Source organism: Prionailurus viverrinus, chromosome A1 (assembly GCF_022837055.1).
Source record: "Prionailurus viverrinus isolate Anna chromosome A1, UM_Priviv_1.0, whole genome shotgun sequence".
NCBI lineage: Eukaryota > Metazoa > Chordata > Mammalia > Carnivora > Felidae > Prionailurus > Prionailurus viverrinus.
Window position 1 is genome coordinate 130730767 of NC_062561.1, and position 23841 is coordinate 130754607.

At 35.4% G+C, this 23841-nt stretch overlaps 1 protein-coding gene across 6 annotated transcripts in view; it reads left to right on the forward strand.

The window, feature by feature from the left end:
• Nucleotides 1-23841, forward strand: part of IPO11 (importin 11) — a 210594-nt gene that overhangs the window by 94169 nt on the left and 92584 nt on the right. For all 6 annotated transcript variants that reach the window (XM_047867314.1, XM_047867303.1, XM_047867320.1 and 3 more), the window contains exons 20-22: nt 2309-2422; nt 7677-7792; nt 16626-16702. In XM_047867314.1, the coding sequence (XP_047723270.1) occupies nt 2309-2422; nt 7677-7792; nt 16626-16702 (307 nt within the window). The remainder of the gene's footprint in view (nt 1-2308; nt 2423-7676; nt 7793-16625; nt 16703-23841) is intronic.

The window sequence follows — 23841 nt, forward strand, 5'->3', positions numbered from 1 at the left end:
CATTTTCAGGATTGTATATGAGCAGTATTTTTCCTTAAGTCTTTTCATTGAAATATTTTGAATGTACAGAAAAGTTACAAGACATCCACACCCATATATCCTTCACCTAGTTCTTTCAGGTTTTAATTTTTACTGAATTTTCTCTTTTTTTAATCTGTGTGCATATACAAATTCTTGTTGTTACACTCTTTGAACTTTAGTTTCAAGCATCATGGCACTTTGTCCCAGAATATTAGACTTCTCTTCTTAACATAACCATGATTAGACTCAGGAAACTTACATTAATGTAATATTGTTATCTAATATCAAGTCCATATAAGATTTTCTCAGTTTTCCCAATAGCATACTTTTTAACCTCCTCCCTTTCAGCCTCAGGGAACATATTTGGCTCTCATGTTCTCCCTCTCTTTTCTTAAAGTTTATTTATTTTATTTATTTTGAGAGAGAAAGAGAGTGTGAGCGGGGGGGCGGGGGGGGGGGGGGAACGACATCGAGAGAATCCCAAGCAGGTTCTGTGCTGTCAGTGCCCAGAACATGGGATGAATTGTGAGATCATGCCTGAGCTGAAATCAAGAGTGGGATGCCTAACCTACTGAGCCACCCAGGCGCCCCCTCACTGTTTTTTGATCTCCCGCTCTGCACCCTTGTTTTGGGGGGCTATCTTTTGCAACAGTAACTCTGGGTGATTATTGAAATTCATTTTTGAAGCAATAATTTAAATTTAGAATATCATCAATTCCAGTGTACAGCTACGTTTGGGATGTAAATAATTTCTGACTTTCGAATGTACTCCCTTTGTGCCCCTCCTTGGAAAGTGTTCTCACTTGAATATTAAAACCAAAATTGGTTTATTTTCCATGTCAGTAGAACATGCTGTTATACATTGTTTTCAGTTAAGTATGAATGAGCTAGGTACTTTAAAACCTGTGTTTTTACGTACTAGTTGGTCTGTTTTATAAGCTAATTGGAGTGATCTCTGAGATAAAGAACACTTAGCAAGATTAAGTGTTCAATAAATAATAGTGTAATTAAAAATTTGAAGATAAGTTGATATATAATAAATAGGCTTGTAATATTTTTTCAGTTTTATTTCACTTAAATATTTGGGCAAATACTTAACTTGTCTTTTGTAACCTTCCTCGCATCCTCAAGGGCAACAGATTCTACACCTTTTTTGCTCCCTGTTTAGTGTGTGGCATTTTGTAAGCAGAAATGGCAATCTCATTTTTCTGGGAGTAATTTTTAGTTTTAATACGTGGGATTGAAATAGCTATTGCTGAAGTTGTGAAGGTCTAGTATTTCTGTTTGTCATGAAGCCTACTCTTCATCAGAGCAATTCCCAATACGATGACCATAAACCAACCGAGACACTGGAGCGCGGTCCAGCTTCAGTGTAGATCCCTTTTATTTTTTAAGAAACTCACTGTCAAGCTGTGCTGTCTCTCAGGGCTTAATTTTAAAGAAATATTTTTATTTTTAATTTTTAAAACTGGTTAGCTTAATCCATGTGGTTTTAAGAATCATATCTTTTAAGAAGGATTTTCTTGGGATGCCTGGGTGGCTCAGTCAGTTAAGCGTCTGACTTCAGCTCAGATCATGATCTCATGGTTTGTGAGTTTGAGCCCCGAATCAGGCTCTGTACTCACAGCTCAGAGCCTGGAGCCTGCTTCACACTCTGTCTCCCTCTCTCTTTGCCCCTGCCCTGCTCACTCACACTCTGATCTTTGTCTCTTTCTCTCTCTCAAAAATAAATAAACATTAAAAAAAATTTTTTTTAAAGGATTTTCTTCTGTGTTTTCATTATACCTCCTGTACACCTTTATCATTATACTTATCTTTTTTCATTGTAAGGGTTTGTAAGTGTACCTTTACATTCTTTTCTTTCTGGTGCCTTGTCCTCAGGGCCTGTTACTGGAGGATGCCATCAGATAATTGTTGAATGTATGAGTAAATGCTGACTTTTTAAAACAGTGTAATTTCCAGTTAGGTAAGCTGTTTTATTAAAAAAGAACTAGGGTATAATAACGTTTTCTGTTAAGCTCTCGATAACTGGTTACATTATGTTGCTTTCCTAAATTTTATTTCGTGCAGTAAATTTGGTACTTATTTTAAATTCTTGAAAAATAATAACCATAGAGCTTTATGTCTCTGATTTATTTTTAAAAAGATACATACATAATATATTTCATCTAGAAAATATTAAATATTTCCTTCCTGGGACTTAATAATGTTCTGTCATTGTGTCTTGAAGGAAATTGCCTTCTTTCCTAATACAGTCCTTTTGCTTCCCTTCCTTCTGTTGTGATAGATACGACCGTATGTAGGATGTTTGGTACAGTATTTGCCTCTTCTTTGGAAGCAGAGCGAAGAACACAATATGTTGAGATGTGCTATTCTGACAACACTTATTCATCTTGTTCAGGTAAGTTACTTTCCAGTTTCTGAATTTAGTATATTTCTTTTTTTTATTGAAGTCCGATTAACATACAGTGTTCTGTTAGCTCCATGTGTACAACAGTTGATCGGACCGTCCTGTACGTTACTCAGTGTTCACCACAAGGGGTGTAGATGCCCCTTGTCACCATACAATGTTATTAGAGTATTATTGACTGTATTCCCTGTGCTGTACTTCTCATCTTTGAGGCCTATTTATTATATAAATTGAGTTTTGTACCCATTAATCCCTTTTTTATATTTCACCGATCCTCTCCCTCACCTCCCCTCTGGCCATCACCAGTTCTCTGTGCTTAAGATTCTGGGTTTTTGCTTTTTTTTTTTCTTTTTCCAAATTTTTCATTGTTTTCATGTGCTTTATTTTAATGGTAGTGAAAGGCCTCCCAGTTATGTCTTTTTCATGAATTATCTTAAACAGTTTTAAAAACTACTTTTGCGTGTTGGCTTTGGACATTTTTTGACATGTAGGAAATACTCTCTCCTTTTTAAAGACGTTTCATTCACTAGATGAAGTGGTCTCTCATGGTGATAGACTCATGATTTGTGCAGTCTGTTATACTTTCCATGCACTTTGCTTGGTATTCAGAGCTTTTCTGTATAAATTTGCTCTTCATTTTCACCCTTTTTTTGTGATCTAACATCAAAATTTTACTCTTTCATAAATTGAGAAGGTAGACAATCAGGTGAGTTACTTTTGAGGGAAGGAGTGAATATGGTTTTCGTCCTCGTGACTTTGAGGTGTCAGGGTTGTGCAGCAGGTAGAGAGGAATCTCAGATTTCAGAGAGTGATGAACAGGCTGTAGTTGTCATTTGAACTATTACAGTGACTTACAGTCTGACGGCGAGAGGACAGAAAGGTAAGATTTTAATGCCAAATCTAATATCTGCATCCAGGTATGCTCAACTGAGTTTTACTGGCCTTGCCCCAAATTGTGATTTTAAAAAAGTCCAATGGAGAGAGCTCTGAGTTGATAGTTACCACTCTCCATTTTTTGAATAAGTTAAAAATAGGGGGGAAAAAACACGTGAACACGAGTTTTTAAAAAACCTTTCTCAGACATCCTTTTTTTGAAATGCAATTTTTTTTCTTTCAGTAAACCTTACAGATGAGTTTTATAGTTAAAAAATCCTACCTAAGGCAGTTTCAAATAAATGAATAGTGATACAAAATTCCTGTAAAAACACCTTCTTTTTAATAACTGTCTCATGTAGCATCTCTTCTTATCTACTATTTAATTGTTGTGATCTCTTGCGAAGATTATGTCCCTTTTGTAGAAAAGGGTACAAAGGTTAGGATAAGGTTACTGACTGTCCTGAGATTGCCCTCAGAAATAACAGAACAAACTGTGATCCCACCTCTTTTGTGTTACATCTTTGCCAAAATGTGTTCTTATTAGACTCCTTTTGAGAGTTTTGTGAGGGAGGTGTGAAAAAACCCAGCTTCTCTGTCTCCTTAGGTAGGATTACCTCAGGAAGTCTGAGGAAGCCACAGTAACCTGCTCGGAATGTTTGGAGAGGATAGGGCCTTTTCCTTCCTTTGTGACCCTTCTGCCCTCTATTTGTTTAGGCCAGAGGTGCAGGGTTCCAGCCAAGTGCTCATCGCTAAGACTATAGCTTAAAATGTGTTTTTCAGTCATTTGAGAAAATTATACTAAGGGTTATTGTTAAGGTTCATTTTATAGAAAACACTGCCATTTTGGGCTTTTCAGATTTGAGAGGGAGATAATAGTTTATTTGTATGTTTTTGTTTTCATTTTTTAAGCTCTGGGAACCCAGACTAGTAGTCTCTGATTGAAGAGATCATCTCTTGATCCTTGATTGCCTGCTTTTGTTATTATTTTTTAAGTTGTGAAAAATTTGCAGCATACACAAAAGGAAGAACAATATAATCAGTCTTTAGGTAACTATCACCCAACTTCAAGAATCATCAACATTTTGTCAATATAAGTTTAGGGCACTAAAAAGCTAATTGGGGGGTTCCTGTGTGGCTCAGTTGGCTAAGTGTCTGACTCTTGATCTCAGCTCAGGTCTTGATCTCCGGGTCATGAGTTCATGCCCTGCATTGGGCTCCAGGCTGGACCAGAAGCCTACTTAAAAAAACAAACAAAAAAAACAAAAACGCTAATGGAGAGAGTTGAAAATGTATGGGGAACTTACATTTACAGTAGTAAATTGCGCATTTTTCCTTTTGGATATAATCTAGCTGGGTAGTTTTGTAGGGGAACCATCCTTGTTTTTGATGTCTTTTCTTAGTAAAAGATATTTCATTTTCCTGTCTCTTGCATGTTACATCTCCCTTTTTTTTAATGTATCCCTGCTTTTCATTACCGGGTATCTCCTTGTCTTGAGATAATTTGTTTTACGTTATCAAAGAATCAAACGGGACCACTTGTTTGTGGACTTGGATGAGATCTTGGCATCATGCTGCTTTGTAAAACTCTAGAGGCCCTCTTAGTTTTAATACCTGACCTTGAACGTCACTCTTCCCAAAGTACCTGGTGCTGCCAGTTCCTGTGTCTTTTGGAGTTTCTTTGATGTAAATCAAGTTGCTTCTTGACCTTTTCTTACAGCTGGCTTTGAGCTTGGTTTTCTAAGTTTGCTAAGTTACTGCTTGTCTTTTCAGTCCTTATCTTTTCTTACGTTATCTTTGTACTTATGGTTATGGATCTTTTAAACACATCCTCCTATATTCTTTAAGTGGATCCTGGCAGAGAAGAGTAGTAAATGCATGCGTTAAATCTGTCCGCTTCCTCCAGATTTTAACATTGTGATTGATAATACTGAGTTGTATGGTGTGACCGGAGCATAGTACAGAACATGGTTATAGGGGCCTGGTCAGGAAGGCCACAAGAACATCTCTTCAAGTTCAGAGCAAAAAGTGTTAACATTTTTATTTTAGTAAGGTAATCAGGGTGCCAGTGGAGACAGGGTTTGGAATGGAGTAAAACTAAGGTCAGGGAAAGTGGTTGGTACGTTTTCTGTTAACCATGAAAATAGATGATGCAGATCTGAAGTAAAATGCATGGAAAGAAGGGGAAAGATTTGAAAAATAGTAGAATAAAGGATTGTTGAGATGTGGGGTGAGTAGGAACAGGAACTAGGAGGAGGATGTGAGACTGTTTACCACTAAATAGGTAGTCGTACAGGTCACTTGAGTTTGGAAAGGCCAGACAGGAGCTTTTTTTTAGGAAGACAGTGAATTGGTTCGGTGGTCACCTTAAGAGTTTGAGATGACTTCTGGGTGATGATGTCCTGTATTTATTCAGTGTCTGGAGTTCAGAGATCTGTGTTTGGAGATAATATTTTGGGACATTTTCCGCATGCACATGACACAGGAGAAGGCAGTCAAATACGTTATCCTGTGAAATGCCAATATTTAGGGGGTTTTATTCTTTTTTTCCCTTAACCTAAAAAATAATAATAACCTTATAAATTCACTGACTGTTGCAAAGATAGTATAGAATACCCTTCACCTCATTTTCCCTTCTGTCTTATGTAATTATTATACAATAAGATTTCTGCCTCTTGAAGCATTTCTGATCATTTTAATAACTAATGAATTTAATTTTGAGCTTTCATACTGTTGTAGAAAATGTGTTACTGTGATTTTTTTCATAATGTTGTAGACAATGTCTTGTAGTTATGACCGTGGGCCGAGAGAATGTTCACATTTATTTAAAGTTGTATATCTGGGATTGCACACATTCTTCAGGCCATTAGACTACAAAGGTAAATGTCTTCAGGCTTTGACCGAGAGTCTTACATGTTTAGCAGAGGCTTTAGTTTTGCGAAAGCTAGTGTCTCATGCTTCTTGGGATGTGCACTAAGTAAGTAGATAGATTTTAATTTTTCTAGGAAATTTTAAGTCTGCTTAATAATCAAAATGAACTTGACTAGTTTATCTTAATGTTCCTTTTCTTTTGTTGTTGTATTAAAGATTGAACTACAGAGAGTGAAATTGAACTTCATTTTAAGACACAGTGTACTACTTTATTAAGTGTGACATTTTAATAACTATCTTCCTTTAAAAAGATCTTTAATAAGGTCTTTCAACTGATTTTTAGTTTTAGAAAGAATCAAACTTACTTAAGGATAAGCTTTATGCATTTCCATTTAGGTATCTGTCCCACTAATAAAGATTGAACTCAGTATATATATGGCATCAGAAGATGTATACATAAAGATTTTGTTTTGCTTAACAGAAGATGTATACATACAGATTTTGTTTTGCTTAACAGATTTTGTTTAGCTATTGATATTTGAATTACTTCCTAAATGAGGAGATGTGTGATATTCATTGGTTTCCTTTCTGTGTTTGTCAGATTACAGAGATTATTATGGATTAAAAATTGGCTTCTTATCCTTTATGTTTCCTTTCAGAGTGCTTGGACTTAGTGTGATACACTGAGTCAATCTCCATAAAACAATAATTAGGTAAACTAGAATTTTAGATAAATCCCCCTCTTCTTCCTCCATTTTTTGGGTCATTAAAAATATTAGCAAAAATTGTTCATTAAAAAATTTTTGTGCATTTTTTTAAAACAAAGCTTAAGAAAAAAATAATTTTTACATTCTTTCAGCATCCTTTCCCCCTTCCTGTATTTAATTAGTGTTAATTTTTTCTGTATACTCCAAAGAAACATTTTTATGTGTGTATCTCTTTGCATGTGGTAGGTATGTTTAAAAAGTCTTGGGTTTTTGCAGTTGTTATATACACACTTCTTCATCTTTTAAATCCAGTTTGTAATTATTTTTGAGATTGTTTTTATTCCATGCCTAATACTTTTTCATTGGCTAGTCACTATTCTGGAATATGAATGTACTATAATGCAATTATCTTACTAATGAACATTTTGATTGGGTTCATTTTAGATTACTTAGGTGAGATAGTTTATGGAGTTTAATATAGCAGTGTTAGTACCACTTTAGTAGTCAGAGGGGAAGATACATATGGAACCTCTTAAAACAGATGTTTATACCATTGGTGTATATGATTCTACTACCCCTGGGCAATTGAATAGTATTTTCTTGCTACTTGCTGTTCAATTGTAAACAGAACTAACCTTGTTTTAGTAGTGCTTATAGTTAGGACCATCCCAGAAAATCTGATGGATTTATTTTTTATCAGCTCATTTTAGGACATTTTTATACAATAGGTTATTTTTTGGTGGGGGTGGGATCTTAGAGTGTCTTACGTTAAGTTTTATTTATACTTCCCTTAGGGATTAGGAGCAGACAGCAAGAACCTGTACCCTTTCCTGCTCCCAGTTATCCAACTGAGTACAGATGTTTCCCAGCCTCCACATGTTTATCTTCTGGAAGATGGTTTAGAATTATGGTAAGAGGAAAAATTTGATTCCCTGGATTTTTTTTTTTTTTCCTGGCCTTCCCTACTCTCATGCCAATCAAGCAAAGGTCATGTAACAGGCCTTAAAACCCCAGTATTTAAAAACAGAAACATAAAACCATTTTCCCTGAATTGGGTAACATCATAGTTCCATCTATTCTTGGCAGCTGTTGCTCAGTATAGGCTCATAGTAGTCAAAGTTGAAAGGGGAAATTTCAGTAACGACTCAGCTGCCTTTAACCTTTGGAATTTGAAATGTAAAATGGGGAGAGTTCAATAAAACTTCAAAACTAAAAATGACTTAAAACTTGCAGCCTGTTAAATGAGATGTTTTGGGGGATGTTGAGTCATTTTTCAGCCTCTTGCTACTTCACCTATTACATACTCAGATAATATATCTCAGCCCCAAATGCTGAGGCTTGTTGGTCTTGACTAATTATTTTGCCAAGTGAGTAGTGTGTCGTGTTAAAAGTTAAAAACGAAAAACTCTGTTTCTGAAGCAGCTCACTGCTGCAGACCTTTATTGACTGCCCACTGTGTAAGGAACTGTGCTAGAAAATCCTTCGGCTTTACTGAGCTTATCTTACTGATGACAGCAAATTTCTACAGGTCAATTATAATACAGGAAAGGCTCCAACGTTGTCATATATAAACTGACTATTGAAATTAAAAAAGAAAATCACAGAAATTAAGCATGGAAAAAATGAACATTTCTGGTTTCCTTTTTTCTTCCTTCTCTCCTTCCTTTCCTTCCTGCCTTAGTTTTTCTTAGATGTTTAGGAATGAAAATTTTTTTTTATTTTTTAGAAACTGTCTTTGGTGCAAATTACAAATTAATGATCTGTAGCAGAATACTACATGAATGATTTTAAAATGTTAGGTAGATACTCGATTTACAAGTTAACTTTCTCATATTTTCTAGGTTGTGTTGTTGGAACCTAAATGACTTTGGGTGGTTTTATTATAAATTAGCATGTGTTGAAAATATATATTCATGTATTTTTGTTTGTACAGGATGGATTACTCGAGATCAGATGTTGGTAAATTTTTTCTGTAAAGGGGCAGATAGTAGATATTTTAGGCTTTCCAGGCTGTGTGATCTCTTGACTATTGACCTCTGCTGTTTTAGCACGAGAGTGGTCACAGACAGTATGTAAAATTGGTTGTGTTGCAGTAAAACATCATTTATAGAAATTGAGTGTGGGTTGAATTTGACCCATGAACTCTAGCTGTCCAATGCCTACTCTAGATTACAAATTAAGACACTAGTCTCTGACTAGTGTCAGACACATACTTTTCTATAAATGTGTAGACAATATATGATGTTGACTATTAGAAAAATTAAAAGTATTACTTATAGTAAAGAGACTCTGATACTTAATAGTATTATAGACTTAGCATATTAATGTGTTTATTAAAGGTATATAAATTTTTTAAGGATTACATGAACAGGCAGTAATAAATGTACATTGCTCTGTTGTTATCTCTTGTTTTCTTAGCCTTTAGTTGTATGTAAACAAAATGAAATTGTTAGAATACCTTTTTTCTTTCTTTTCTCTCTCTCTCTCTCTCTCTCTCTTTTTTTTTTTTTTTGTTAGCTCAAATGCTTAATAGCTTAGACTCTTTAAATTAGAGTATACTGAGTTAGAACTCATTTTTAGAATCAGATATAGGTGCCAGTCCCAATTATGCCACTGCATGAGGTATGTAATCATCATCTGTGAGCCTCACTTTCTTAACCTGTAAAATTAGGAAGTATAATTCCTACCCCACATGGTTGTGAGGATGAGATAATGTGTGTTAAATGGTTAGCTCTTTGCATATGAGAGTCTGTAAAGTTGCCTAAGAAGGAAGGGCAGATGTGGAACATTCTGCTCCTAGCAGAATCCCAAGGAACTTAAGGCATTCGTGAGGTCACATGAGGGGTGCCATCAAGGGTGACAGAGTAGAGCTGTCTGTTGATAAGAGGAGGAAAACCAAGCCAAGAAAGAATATTTCCTGAAAGGGTGGTCAGCTACGTCATATGTTGCTGATTATTCTAGGTAGAATCGTACAAAAAAGTGAATTTGGCCACATGGAGATGATAGCAAGGGTTTCAGTAAAGTAGTAAGAACTGACTAGAATTGAAATTAAGTAATTACAGACTGTGAGCCTTGGCAACATTGGGAGCACTTGACAATGAAGAGGAATGTCGAAATAGGGCAGCAGTTGGCTGGTGTGGGGAATGCAGAGTCTAGAGGGATGGATGAGGCTCCAGAGAACGACATAATTGGAGGCAAGAAGGGATTCGATTTAGCATATGTAGCTGTTTGTTGGTTTTGGTTTTAAGTAACATCAGTGATACTTCATCCATTTTAACTGGAGGCAGGAAGATGGAGTTTTGTATTATAGTGGGATGTGATAGGAAGGTGTTGGGTCTAATAGATTCTGTTTTCTCAAATATGAAGCATAGTCATCACTTTAATATTGGCTGAAGTGGAAGTACATAGAAGATAGAGGGATTTGTGGAGAAAAAAGATTTAAATAGTTATCTTGGAGAATGGGAATTTGAACTTACTAGGGGATAATTAGTAGTAGGAGATATTTGAGGTCCCATACACAAAGGAAAACTTTTTAGAGTGATTATGTGTTTTTTTCTCCCATGTTCCCCTCCCCCCATCCCCCTTGATGCAGCTTGCTAGAGATTTGCCAGTGTTACTAGTCTTCTCAAAGAACCACCCTTTGGCTTTCTCTTTGTTGTATTTTTGTTACCTGTTTGTTAGTTTCTGGTCTTATATTTATCATTTCCTCCTTTTCTACTTAAAGTTTGTTTTTGTCATTTGACTTAATATTCTGAGATTTGGCTCAATAATTTTTGATCTTCTTTACTAATATAAACCTATTACTATAAAATATTTTTAAATAGAATTTGAACAAACCTTGCATTAATAGTTTTTTTTGTTTTTGTTTTGTTCTTTGTTAAAGGAAGTAGGATCAGGTAATGGATACTGGTCCACAATAAGCGTGGGCTATATGCCATTAAATGTAATATGGTCTTCATCATTAAAAACAACAACAACAACTGATGTGACTGCCTTTTGCCATCTACTCAGGAGATTAGAATCTTAAAACCTCAAAATCTCTTTTTAAAGAGCTGACTTCTGAGATAAACTTTTCTTGCTAGGGTGAATTCTACTTTTGTTATGTTATACAAGTCGTTTCTATTGTTCTATGGTATTTTATCAGATTTTATTTTTTCCTGAACTCTTAAGATCTCTTGTCCATATTTTGTGATACTGTCTGATTTCATAACAGTGTCATGTGTGTTTTACCAATTCACTATTTTAAAAAATGTGGTTTTTTCCATACTAGAATGATCTCTGTGATATGGTAACTATTCTTTGGATGATTTGAAAATTGAGTAGAAAAGGGAACTGGAAATGGACTCATGGCAGTCAGTGGCTGGGAAGTTATTCACAGTTTGGTGATATTTTCAGGTTGTTTCTTAGTTGTTAGTTTGTACATACTTTAGTTTTGATTTTCCATGTCTGTTAATTTTGGTACTTCCTCCCTTAAGATACTAATGAAAAAAAAACATACAAGCATGTGCTTTATCTCTGTTACTTGTAGTCTTATTTTTGATTTATCTCTTTTTAAAGTATATTTATTATCTCTTTTAAAGTACATTTATTAGTCAGGCAAATATGTAGAAGCAGCACTTTATATGCTAGTACGGATTCATAATTAAAAGGTAACTGGCAAGATAATTAAAAGGTAACCAAGAGAAACATTCTGTGCTTTGGGCCCAGTACCATAATGAGGTTCAACACATGCCTTAACAACTAGAATAGAGTATGCATCAGGTATTGCATACTCTGAATGTAATGAAAATACATTGGGCAAAGCTGGTGGATGTTTCTGATAGGCTTTGTTATGAAAATGGCTACTCTCTTTGCCAATAAAAATTGGAGATGTAAAAAAAAAATATATTAGAGATTTTTTCTTTTTATTAATATGAAAGAACTACATGTTGCATTTTATGAGGTCTCTGTTTCTGCCCTTTGTTACTTTACTTCTGCTTCATATTTTCTACTTCCTACCCTTAACTGGGTGTATTTTTTTAAAGCTATAAAAAAATAGTTACTTCATTACCTTTTCTTAAGTGCTAAAACATTTAAAGCTATGAATTTGCCTTCCATTGTAATGGCCTATTTCCCTTAAGTCTTGTTATTTTGGTAGTAGCATTAGAGTTTTTTAATGTCTTCTTTGACGCAACCTCATTTATTTTTTGCTGATATTAAAGTACATGATTCAGGTCTGGATTTATTGCATTGTAAATACAACCTGTCACTTGTACAATTTTTAAAAAGTTAATAAGAATTTTAATGACTCGAGGCTCTCTTTTTGTAACAGTCTCAAATAGTGATGCTATTAAAGATGCAGACTTTATATATATCTATTCTTTCTAATAGGTTGTATAGTTCAAATCAGTGTTTCACTTCTTAATCTTGACAGTGATTAATTAAAATATTTAGTTTGCTTTGTGTCAGTGTCCCTTTTTATTTCTATTTCTTTTTATACTTGAATGCTAGAAATAAAATTATTATTTACAGCACAGAGTTTTGGTATTTTTCTATTTTTAAGTAACTATTTTTCTATATTGTTTTAAACATTTTCTATATTGTTTTAAAGAATTTAACAAATAAAACACAGTATTTAAAATTTAAAATATTATCATGAAGTGTCATTTGATATATGTATGTATTGATTAATTTTTCACCTTTTAATTCTTTTGCATTTAAATTTTATTTGATACTAATATTGTTATATGGTTTATTTTGTTTAGATTTGACTTTTTTTGTTCAACTTTTACATTTTAGCTTTTCTATTAGAGCTTTAATTGTATCTCCTATACAGAGAAAATTTTTATATTTTGTATTTCACTTAACCAGAGAGGCTTTGCCTCAAAAGAATTTTCATGATCTTATATTTATTTGTTGAATTGCTATGCCTGTGTTTTTACTTCATGCTGTTTGTTTTCTGTATTTTATTTAGAGGGGTAACATTAAAATTTACATTTCTCTAGCTAAAGATGTTGGTATATACAACTTTGTCTAATTGTTCATCAGCATAACTTGTCCCTTAACTTTCCATTAGTGCCTTGACTTTGTTTCTCTTTCTTTCCTTTCTAAGCATTCACTTGTTTAATCTGGAGTGGTTGCCATATCATAGTACTTTTAAGTACTTTAAACTCTGCAAGATTTTTTTGCCTTTTTGTTTTTAAGTTTATTTATTTTGAGAGAGTATGAGCGGGGATGGCCAGAGAGAGAGGGAGAAAGAGAGAATCCCAAGCACGCTCCAATGGGGCTGTAACCCACAAACCGTGAGATCATGACTTGAGCCAAAACCAAGAATTGTACGCTCAACCAACTGAGCCACCTAGGCGCCCCAAGATTTCTTCCTTTTTAAAATAGTATGGCTTGTATTTGGGAAGCTAGCATAGGTAGGTAGTGAGAGTGACAATGACCTGAATGCTCTTTTTACTAAGATAATGACAGTGGGAGGGAAAGAGTCACATGGAGTCTTAATTTGGGCCCAGTGACAGAGCTTCAAATGTATTCTGAGATTTAGAAGATGCCCATCAATTGTTTTCTCACTGAAATATCATGACTGGATTATGGTTTTTCTTTCGGTTTCATTTTTATTTTAAAGGGGAATAGGAAAGAATTTTAAAAATCTTTTCTTTCATTTTATTCTTGAGAAATGGAATCATGGAATCAAATCCTCTTCTTGTTGATCAAAGTATCTAAAGCTACCACTGCTTGTGTGTGTGGCCTGTACTTCATTTTGTGGGTGGCTGCTTTCTTCTATGTCCCCCTTCTTCTTCCTAATTTTGACATTTAAGATTTGTGAAATAATTCATAGATACAAAGTAATAGGGAAGTCATATTGTTTGTAATTATTTATAACTTACATAAAATGAAAATCCATTTTCTGTACCCTGGTGAAGCTGTGGGAGAGTAAGAATGTCTGTGAAGCCCATGGTGTGGGATGTTTGTTGGATTCTCCTGTTTTCATTGCAGGGATGAGCCGGTGTACCAGTATTTTTTGTTTTCATTCCTTAGTTTATTTTCTTGTGGCTTGCTGTTTTTACAGTCACGTTTGTATGTGACTCTACATAATGTATCTTACCTTCATAAATATTTTACAATAGGTGTTCTAACTTATTTTTTTAGCTCTCTGTTCTAAGATTCATCCATATTGCTGAGTTTAATGGTGTGAATGTAACAGTTCATTTACTCATATGCCATTTTGTCGGATGTTCAGATAATGCAACTTGAACATTTTTGTACATGAATAAGTGTGCAAATGTATGAGACCTTATTCATGAGGTCATAGGTGTGTGCACATAGACATATTTCACTAGTTCAGATAATAATACTTTCCAAGTCTTGATACCAACTTCTTCCTGTCAGCAGTGTGCAAGAGTTTTCACTTTTTTATAGCTTTGCCAGTATTTATTAGGTCAGACTGAAAATCCTGGTAATATGGTAGGGGTAAAATTGTACCTTGTTTTGCTTATAATTTGCGTTTGTAATTTTGGCTGTGATTTGATTACTGGTTGGGTTCAATATCTTTTTATACTTTTAATAGTCAAGTTTATTGCCAATTTTTGTATCCTCTGGATTGCTTGTTCGTTTGTTCTATATGTTTTTCTCTTCCTAACCTCTTTTGTATATTCTTTTGAATACTGTTCCCTTTTCAGTTATATATATTAGAAACAATCTTCTCCCAGCATGTGACTTAGATTCATCTTTTTCTGTAGTCTTTCTTAAACCTAAAGCTATAAGTATGTACTGCTAACATGAAATAAAGACTTACACTTCTCATATAAATACTGGAATTAATTTCTGTATTTCGTGTGAGGTAGAGGCCCAGTAGCTCCCCACCAATGCCTGAGTTTTCCAACCTTTCTTAACCTAGGAACCACCTCTGTCCTAAATGAGTGGGTCTGTTTCTTGTGGTATTCTTTTTATGATATTAAATACATTAGTTTTAAATTTTTTTTTTTTCAACGTTTATTTATTTTTGGGACAGAGGGAGACAGAGCATGAACGGGGGAGGGGCAGAGAGAGAGGGAGACACAGAATCGGAAACAGGCTCCAGGCTCTGAGCCATCAGCCCAGAGCCCGACGCAGGGGTCGAACTCACAGACCGCGAGATCGTGACCTGGCTGAAGTCGGACGCTTAACCGACTGCGCCACCCAGGCGCCCCAATACATTAGTTTTAGAGTGAGTCATAAAGCAAGTTCCCCCCCCCCCCGCCATATGTTTTTTTTTCTTGATAAATTTCTTGTTTATTCTTGGTCATTTGCCTTCTAAATCATTTTAGAATCCACTTTCCTAATTTCTAGGGGAAAGTCTATGGAGAGTTGAAGTTTTATTGATTCTCTATAACAGTTTAGAGAGAATTGACATCATTATGATGCTAGATTTTTATATCAGTGATTCTTAAAATAAAGTCTGTTTAAATACTTTGTTTCTAAGTTTTATCTGAGAGAAAAACATTGTAAGTGGGGGAGAGAATTGACATCATTATGATGCTAGATTTTTGTATTAGTGTTTCTTATAATAACATCTATTTAAATATTTTTATTTTGTTTTTAAGTTTTACTTTATTTGAGAGAGACAGAGACCTTGCAAGTGGGGGAGAGTCAGAGAGAGGGAGAGAATCCCAAGCAGGCTCTGAGCTGCCAGCACAGAGCCCGACAGAGGGCTCAAACTCACAAAACTGGGAGATCATGACCCCAGCTGAAAGCAAGAGTCGGACACTCAACCAACTAAGGCACCCAGGTGCCCCAACATCTATTTAAATCTTTATCTGTTTTGAGTGTAGAAACTGAGTTCATTTTTGTATGCAGTGTATTGATATTTACAGCAGCCTTGTTGAAGTCTCTTAGTGGTTAAAATACTTTATGAATTCTTTCTGCGTCTCTTTTCTGTCTGTCACACCTGTTGTAAATAAAGCCTATTTAACTTTCTCCTCTCACCGTTGTGTCTTATTAACTTAGTTGGCATATCATGTGAGGAACCATCCATATATACACTCAGTAGATGGGAAGGCAGGCAAGGTAATAGAAGAAATTGTTTGAGATGTGATTCTGTTTTTCCAGAGAATGGCTTCAACATATCATTAGGTGTGTTTTCTTTGAGTGTTGGATAGGTCCTCTCTTACCAGATTAAGGATTTACTTTCTGTTTGTAATAGGATAAGCGTTTTTATAATGAATGTTAGATTTTGAATAGGATCCCCTCCTACTCCTTTCTTGCAACTATTGTGACAATCATGGTTTTTTTTTCTCCTTTAGCTTCTTTGGGTGAGGGGTGAGGAGGTAAACCAAACGCACACTTCTGTGATAAACCGCAACCCATATATGTTTTATTTTTTATAGATTTATTCTTTCATATTGCCCAGTGTCTTGTTGAAAGGGCACATCAGTTACACGTGACAGAACAATATAAAAAGAACAAGACAATTTTATGTTTCCTTGGCCATTCCATAATAATCATGCTTTTGCTGTATCATTAAAATTTTATTGTAAAGACGTTTTGTAGTTGTAAATATTTTAATATGTAGTTACTTCCCTTACTATTTTTGCTGTGTATATAGAAAATAATAATGTGCGATGTGTACTTTTTCATTTGATATAGAAAGATAACTTTTGTAACTTGCTGTATTGTTCATTTTTCTTTCTTCCTTTAGATGGGACAATTTTTTAGTAAGTTGTATTGTTAAGAGCTTAATAGCTATAGAAAGAGATTCAACTATTTGTTTTTTCTCCTAGGTTAGTGACTTTGGAAAACAGCCCATGTGTTACATCAGAGTTGCTTCGCATATTTCAGAATATGTCCCCCCTTCTTGGTATGTATTAAAATGTAAACTTAATACTGTTTTTGAATGCAGCCCTCGTTTGGGGCCTTATTGGGTGACTTTAAATTATACCTTCCATTTTACACAAGTCCCTGATACTCACAAGTTTAATAGTGTTTTAATAGTTTGTGGATTTTTTTTCCTATATAACTTTGTAAAACCATTTCTACTTTGTGAAGAGTGAACGCTAAATTTACTAAATCACTAAAAAAAGTCTTCTTGGAAATCTAATTCTGTGTTTAGTTTTAACTTTGTTAAAATTTCTGTGTTTCATAGCAGATTCTATAAAGTATTTAAAAGACAATATTATAAAACTGCTTCTGTATACCGTGGTTTCATCCAGTTTGTTTTACAAAGTGATTTTATGCTATCAGATTTATGCTATCACAAATGAGCTCTGTACATATTTTTTTTCTTTTTTTTAATTTTTAAATTTATTTTGAGAGAGAGACAGTGTGAGTTGGGGAGGGCAGAGACAGGGAGAAAGAGAATCTCAAGCAGGCTCCCAGCTTCCAGCACAGAGCCCAGTGTGGGGCTTGAACTCATGAACTGTGCGATCATGACCTGAGCTGAAACCAAGAGTTGGATGCTTAACTGACTGAGCCACCCAGGTGCTCCCATACGTGTTTCTCTTTTAGCCTAAGGAAGCAACAATGTGAAGACTGTTAACTACTGGCAAATCATATTTATTGTTTGTTGATGTGTTACTTATGTATAGAGATGTGACATCATGAAGCTTAGTGTTCTTTTGTCTTTTAAAGTTTATTTTGTGAGAGAGAGAGCATGTGAGCAGGGGAGGGGCAGAATGAGAGGGAGAGAGAGAATCCTGAGCAGGCTCTGAGCTGTCGGTGCAGAGCCAGACGTGGGGCTCTAGCTCACAAACAGTGAGATCATGACCTGAGTCCAAATCAAGAGTTGGATGCTTAACTAACTGAGCACCCAGGCACCCTATCCTGAAGCTTGATGTTCCTGGAGCATCACTTGTGGCACATGGGATAGGGGAACTGGACACTCTGCAAGGAATGGGGCCTTAGTTTCTTTCAGCCACCTTGGATGAGATCTAATTGTTGTTTTGTTTTTCAATCTAAACATGGATTATGATGATGATTCTCAAGGAAATAAATACTTTTCTGTTAGATATCACTACCATTCACAAGTATGTAGTATTTTACATTGAAAAAATGAATAATTGTTTATTTTACTTCGTGAGGGATTTTATCATTGGAGATTCACATTTTTTTTCTTTCCAAGATTTCATTTAAATTCAGGTTAGTTAACATTTGGTGTAGTATTGGTTTCAGGAGTAGAATTTAGTGGTTCATCACTTACATATGACACTCGGTGCTTGTCACAACTGCCGACCTTAATGCCCATCACCCATCTAGACCATCTGCCCACCCATCTCCCCTCCAGCAACCCTCAGTTTTCTGTATTTAAGAGTCTTTTAGGGTTTGCCTCTCTGTTTTTATCTTATTTTATTTTTCCTTCCCTTCCCCACATATCATCTGTATTTTTTCTTAAATTCCACATGTGAGTGAAATCATAGGATATTTGTCTTTCTCTGACTGACTGACTTCAGTTAGCATAATACAGTCGAGTTTCATCCACATCAACTCATGGAGTAATACAAGGATTGTATACGGTGCTATTTAGTCACCTTTCTGATTCTTTTCCAGTCTGTAAAATAGTATCATTTATTTATAAAATGTAAAAATTTTTTTCCATTCATAGTATTCTTCAAGCATCTCTAATTCCTTCATTAGAACTTTGTATACACTAACTGAATATTGTCAGGAGAGGGCATTTATGGCAATATCTGAAGACTTTTGCTGGGAACTTATTTGTAGTGAGCAGTTTTATTAGAGGCAGAAATATTATTGAGGTACAGTGATGCACTGGAAAAGTAGATAAACTTTTTGAAAGTATCAACAAATGTGGATTAAAACACTATTAAAACTGATTAGAAAACATCTCATTTGCTGGGTGGTATTAGTGGGCAGATGATATAATTAGTCCTTTGTGTTTTTTCTGAGATCTTCTGTTATCCTGTTCTTCATATAAATCTCACCAAAATACCCATTGTTTTCCATTAAAGAGCCACTTGCCATTTATCATAAAGTGTCCTTATAAAAATGTTGAAAAAATTCCCAAAGATGAAGACTGTGCCAATAGACCACTTATTGCTAGTCTTGTAAGAAAAGTTGTGTCTGTCTTTAAGACACCACAGAGAAATAGAGTGGGAAATAGCCTTTCATTTCCCTTAACTCTGGCAGAGGCCTTTTAGTTCTGTTCTACCTAACTTGGAGACCACATACAGTGCCATTCTGGGTAATCCACAGTTCTTTATATTTGACCGAGGAATAGAAACCTCAACTGGAGCCATTATCAACGTTGTCATGAACAGGATTCAGACAATTTTCCTTTATGGATATCTTCCTAAGTAAAAATGGCTGACTCCTGTTCATGACAAAGTGGATAGTCACAGTGATTTCACTTTACATGTGTTCTTTGACCCCAAATTCAGCATACCTGACCTTTACAGTATAGCAGGAGAAGGGTTGGTACACTGGAAAAAGAGACATAAAAGCATTGACTAACCCTACTGTGATTTTATGACAGTATTTTGAGTGTAGATTTAGGTAAACACGATGGTACAGTTTACCATAGAAAGCTTTGTAGTTGATGCATAGTCTTTCCAAATCAGTAAGGACTTCTATGTGTTAAGAACATTCTCTGGCACATACTAAAGATTAGTTAAGTATTTTGCAATTATATGTGTTACTGTTAATATTACTGTTATTTTAAAAGAAAAGCTAACCAACCTTTTTAGGATTTGTTACTTAACTGGATCAAAAACTAGTGAAATTGTAGAGCACCTAGGTGGCTTAGGCGGTTAAGCATCTGACTCTTGATTTCAGCTCAGATCATGATCTCACTATTGGTGAGATCAAGCCCTGCCTTGAGCTCAGTGCTGACAGCACTGAGCCTTCTTGGGATATTCTCTCTCTCTCTCTGTCTCTGTCTCTGTCTCTGTCTCTCTGTCCCTCCCTCTCCCTCTCCCTCTCCCTCCCCCTCCCCCCTCCCCCTCCCCCTCCCCCTCCCTCTCCCTCTCTCTCTCCCTCTCTCTCTCCCTGTCTGTTGCTCTCCCCCACCCACCACGAGTACTCATACATGCACTCTCTGTTCCTCCCCCACAAATGCACGCCCTCTCTCTGAAAATGAGTAAACATTGTTTAAAAAAGAACTAGTGAGATTTCATCCTTGTGATACTGATATTTGATGTAAACTTTTTTAATTTTCAAAAGTTTTAAAAATTCTGTATTTTACAGATAGTAGCAGTGAATATAGATGATATAGATGCTTTTGAATTAGTTTATTCCCTGCTTTTCTCTTTGAAAGCAAACATTATGTGTAATTTGTTTTATGTATTATGGTATGTATATTTGGTTTGGTAATATGAAGAAATCATGTTTACACGTTTAGTAACCTTGACATCAGTGTTAACTTTTTTTTTGAGTATTGTAAAACTAATTTCCACATACAGCATTTTGCGTATACATTCTTTTATATGAGGTTTAAAATTTACTTTGAAGTCCACCCAGAGTATTAATTTTAATCATTTAAGAATACAGATCAAAAGAAAACTTGCTTATCTTATCAGTGAAAACACATTCTTTCTTTTTATATCTGTGATTTTTATTTATTTAAAAAAAAATTTTTTTTAACGTTTATTCATCTTTGAGAGACAGAGCGGGACAAAGCATGAGCGGGGAAGGGGCAGAGAGAGGGAGACACAGAATCCGAAGCAGGCTCCAGTCTCCTAGCTGTCAGCACAGAGCTCAATGCGGGGCTCGAACTCACAAACTGCGAGATCATGACCTGAGCCAAAGTCGGACGCTCAACTGACTGAGCCACCCAGGCGCTCCAATATCTGTGATTTTTAAAGTTACTTAGTCAGTATGATAGCTATTACATTTTTATAAGTAGAAATAAAGCTATTGGCAGGAATTTTCTCATTTTCGTTTAAAATCCATAAAACCAACAATATTGACTATTATTAGATGTTTAAGTTAATGGTTTTTAAGATATGTTAATTAAGTGTGAATAAATCCAGGGCTAAAATTCATTTTATATCCTTTTTCCTAAATATATGTAGAATCAGAGGAATTTAAAGTAGAACCAGAGGCTATAATTAAAAGTAATTCAGATAATGTAGTTCTAAAGGCTTGTTTTTAAAATCCTTTAAATCTATTTTATAGTGTTAACTTACTTAGTATTCTCATTACTTACAAGATACATATCTGACTGGCTCTTGTCCATGTTACCATAAATGTCAAACTAATGTTCCTTGACCCATCAAATTTTTCTGCTGGTAACTTGCTCTCTAATTTGGAAGGGACTTTTCCCTCTCTAACTTCATGATAATGTAGGTAGGCTCTTTTACACATTTTAGCCCTCATATATTATCAGAACTTGAAATAAAAAGAAATTGTGATAGTCACATTTCCAAACATAAACATTAAGTAGTATGGTTAAATAGTTTTCTACTCAATTTTTTAAACATTATTCAATAATTTGTTCTCTTTGTCCTATTACAGAGACTTTAAGAAAATAAATAAAACATAACATGAAGGTGCAGATTACAGGAGCAAAAGAATAGGGGGTAAAAAAGGATTTGCAGAGTATAAATTATAATTAGACTAATAGATACAAATCATACATGGATAGTACAATTAGATACTATGGGTCAGAGATTTGCCCTCTGATTTCATTCACAAGCTATGAAAGAAACACTTGACCACTTAAATTAGGCGTTTTCAGTGTGGACACTGTTGACATTTTGGGTCAGGTCATTTTTTGCTTTGAGGTGCTGTCGTGTGCATTGTAGGAAGCTTAATTACCTCCTTAACCTCATTCCACTAGACAGTTGTAACAACCAGAGTTTCCAGCCCTTGCCATGTATCTCCTGGGAGGGCAGTAGCCCCTGCTTGATAGCATTTGATTTAAGTTATTCACAGGGTCTGAAAGTAAATACAGGGCACCTGGGTGACTCAGTTGAGTTTCCAAGTCTTGATTTCAGTTCAGGTCATAATCCCAAGGTCTTGGGATTGAGCCCTGCTTGGGATTCTCTCTCTCCATTTGCTCCTCTCTCCTGCTCAGGTGTGCTCTCTCTCTCTATATATAAAAATAAAACAAATAAAATAAATACGATCTCTTGCATGGTTGAAGTATGGCTCTTTTTTTTTATTAAAAAAAATTTTTTTAACCTTTATTTTTGAGAGTGAGGGAGGGAAAGAGCAGTGGGAGAGGGCTAGAAAGGGGGAAACGGAGGATCTGAAATCGGCTCTGACACGGTGAGCACAGAGCCTGACGTGAGGCTCGAACTCACAAACCATGAGATTGTGACCTGAGCTGAAAGCAAGAGTTGGATGCTTAACCGACTGAGCCACTCAGGCGCCTTAAAGCATAGCTCCTTTTGATATTAGACTGGACAGTAATTTTTCTTCAGAGTGTCCGTAGGAACTCATGGATATAATGAATAACATTCATTATACTTTAAACTAGATAAATTTATTAATTTTAAGTGTATTTTTAGTGTCAGTATTTAATACTTGCTGATAATAGCATGTCCTAGAAAATTCAGTCAAAGCTAACCTTGGCATGATAGAGGCATGGAAAACAGTATGAAGTGAACTAGTCACTTGAGTGTTTGCCTCTCTAGATGCACCCAGGAATAGTGTTTAAAGTGTCTGCAAGAAGAGATGGACACTGTGGTTTTGGAAATTAATCCTTCTTAAATATTGTTCCCTTCATCGTATATATTGATAAGATTTTAGACGTCAGTGATTTAGAAATTACATTCCCTGATGTGCCTGTATTGTGGCCTTTTTAAGCTCTTATTTAAGCAAGACCTTTCTGCCTTACTTGTAATCATTGCCCATCTCTTTTTCACTGTTGGTCTGCTAAACAGTGTACCCAAGTCCAGACTTGGCTTTCTCCTTGAGGAGAAAAAGACAATTTCTTGTAAGAATTATTTTATCCAGGGGTGCCTTGAGTGGCTCAGTTGCTTAAGTGTCCTACTCTAGGTTTTAGCTCAGTTCATAATCTCACTGTTTGTGAGTTCGAGCCCCATGTTGGGCTCTGTGTTGATAGCTCAGAGACAGCTTGGGGTTCTCTCTCTCCCTCTCTCTATGCCCCTCCTCTGCTCCCACGTTCTCTCTCTCAAAATAAATAAACTTAAAAAAAAAAAAAAACAGCTTTATCCAATATAAAGGCCTGCTCCTTTATCCAGAGATTTTGTCATCTTACATGAAAAATATTTAGATGATAGCTTTTATTATTTCTATGTTTTTTCATTAGTATGGTAACAATTAATCCATCTCTGTCCCTTCCACTTTTTTCATTTTAAACTGGTCTGTTGAATCCTAAAGTATGTACTGAATGTGCCTTTCAAAGACATTTTGAGCTGGAAGTAAGATGGTCTGATACTTTTGAAAGTACATGGGAAGTTCTCATCCAAATAGAATGTCTTCTCACTTTGCTAGGATGGGAATTAATTGAGTGCCAGAGCCTAGGCCAATATTTTGTCAGAGAAAAAATCTTTTTTAATCGTATTGTAAGTAGAATTTTGAAAATATTAGCAACAAAGAATGGCAGATGTTTAATGTAGATTTTGGGGTCATGTTTTGATCTGTATAATTATAGACATAAGATCTGTAGTCTATTGTATTATACGTGTTAAGATGTCAAATAACACTCTGAACATTTGATGATATACAATTTTAATAAAATAACTTTCTACTCGAATAGCTAAAACACAATATCCTTGTGCTATTCTGGTAGTTACAGTTTTTTAAATTTATTTATTTTGAGAGAGAGAGCTTGCATGAGCAGGGTAGGGACTGAGAGCGGGGGAGAGAGAGAGAGAATCCAAGCAGCCTCCATGCCATCAGTGTGGAGCCCAATGTGGGGCTTGAACCCATTAACTGAGATCATGACCTGAACTGAAATCAAGAGTTAGACGCTTAATGGACTAAGTCACCCAGGTGCCCCTGGTAGTTACATTTTAAGAACATCTTTTATGTGTAAGCTCTTAGAGGGGAGGAGACTTGAAGATGATCAAAGATTGA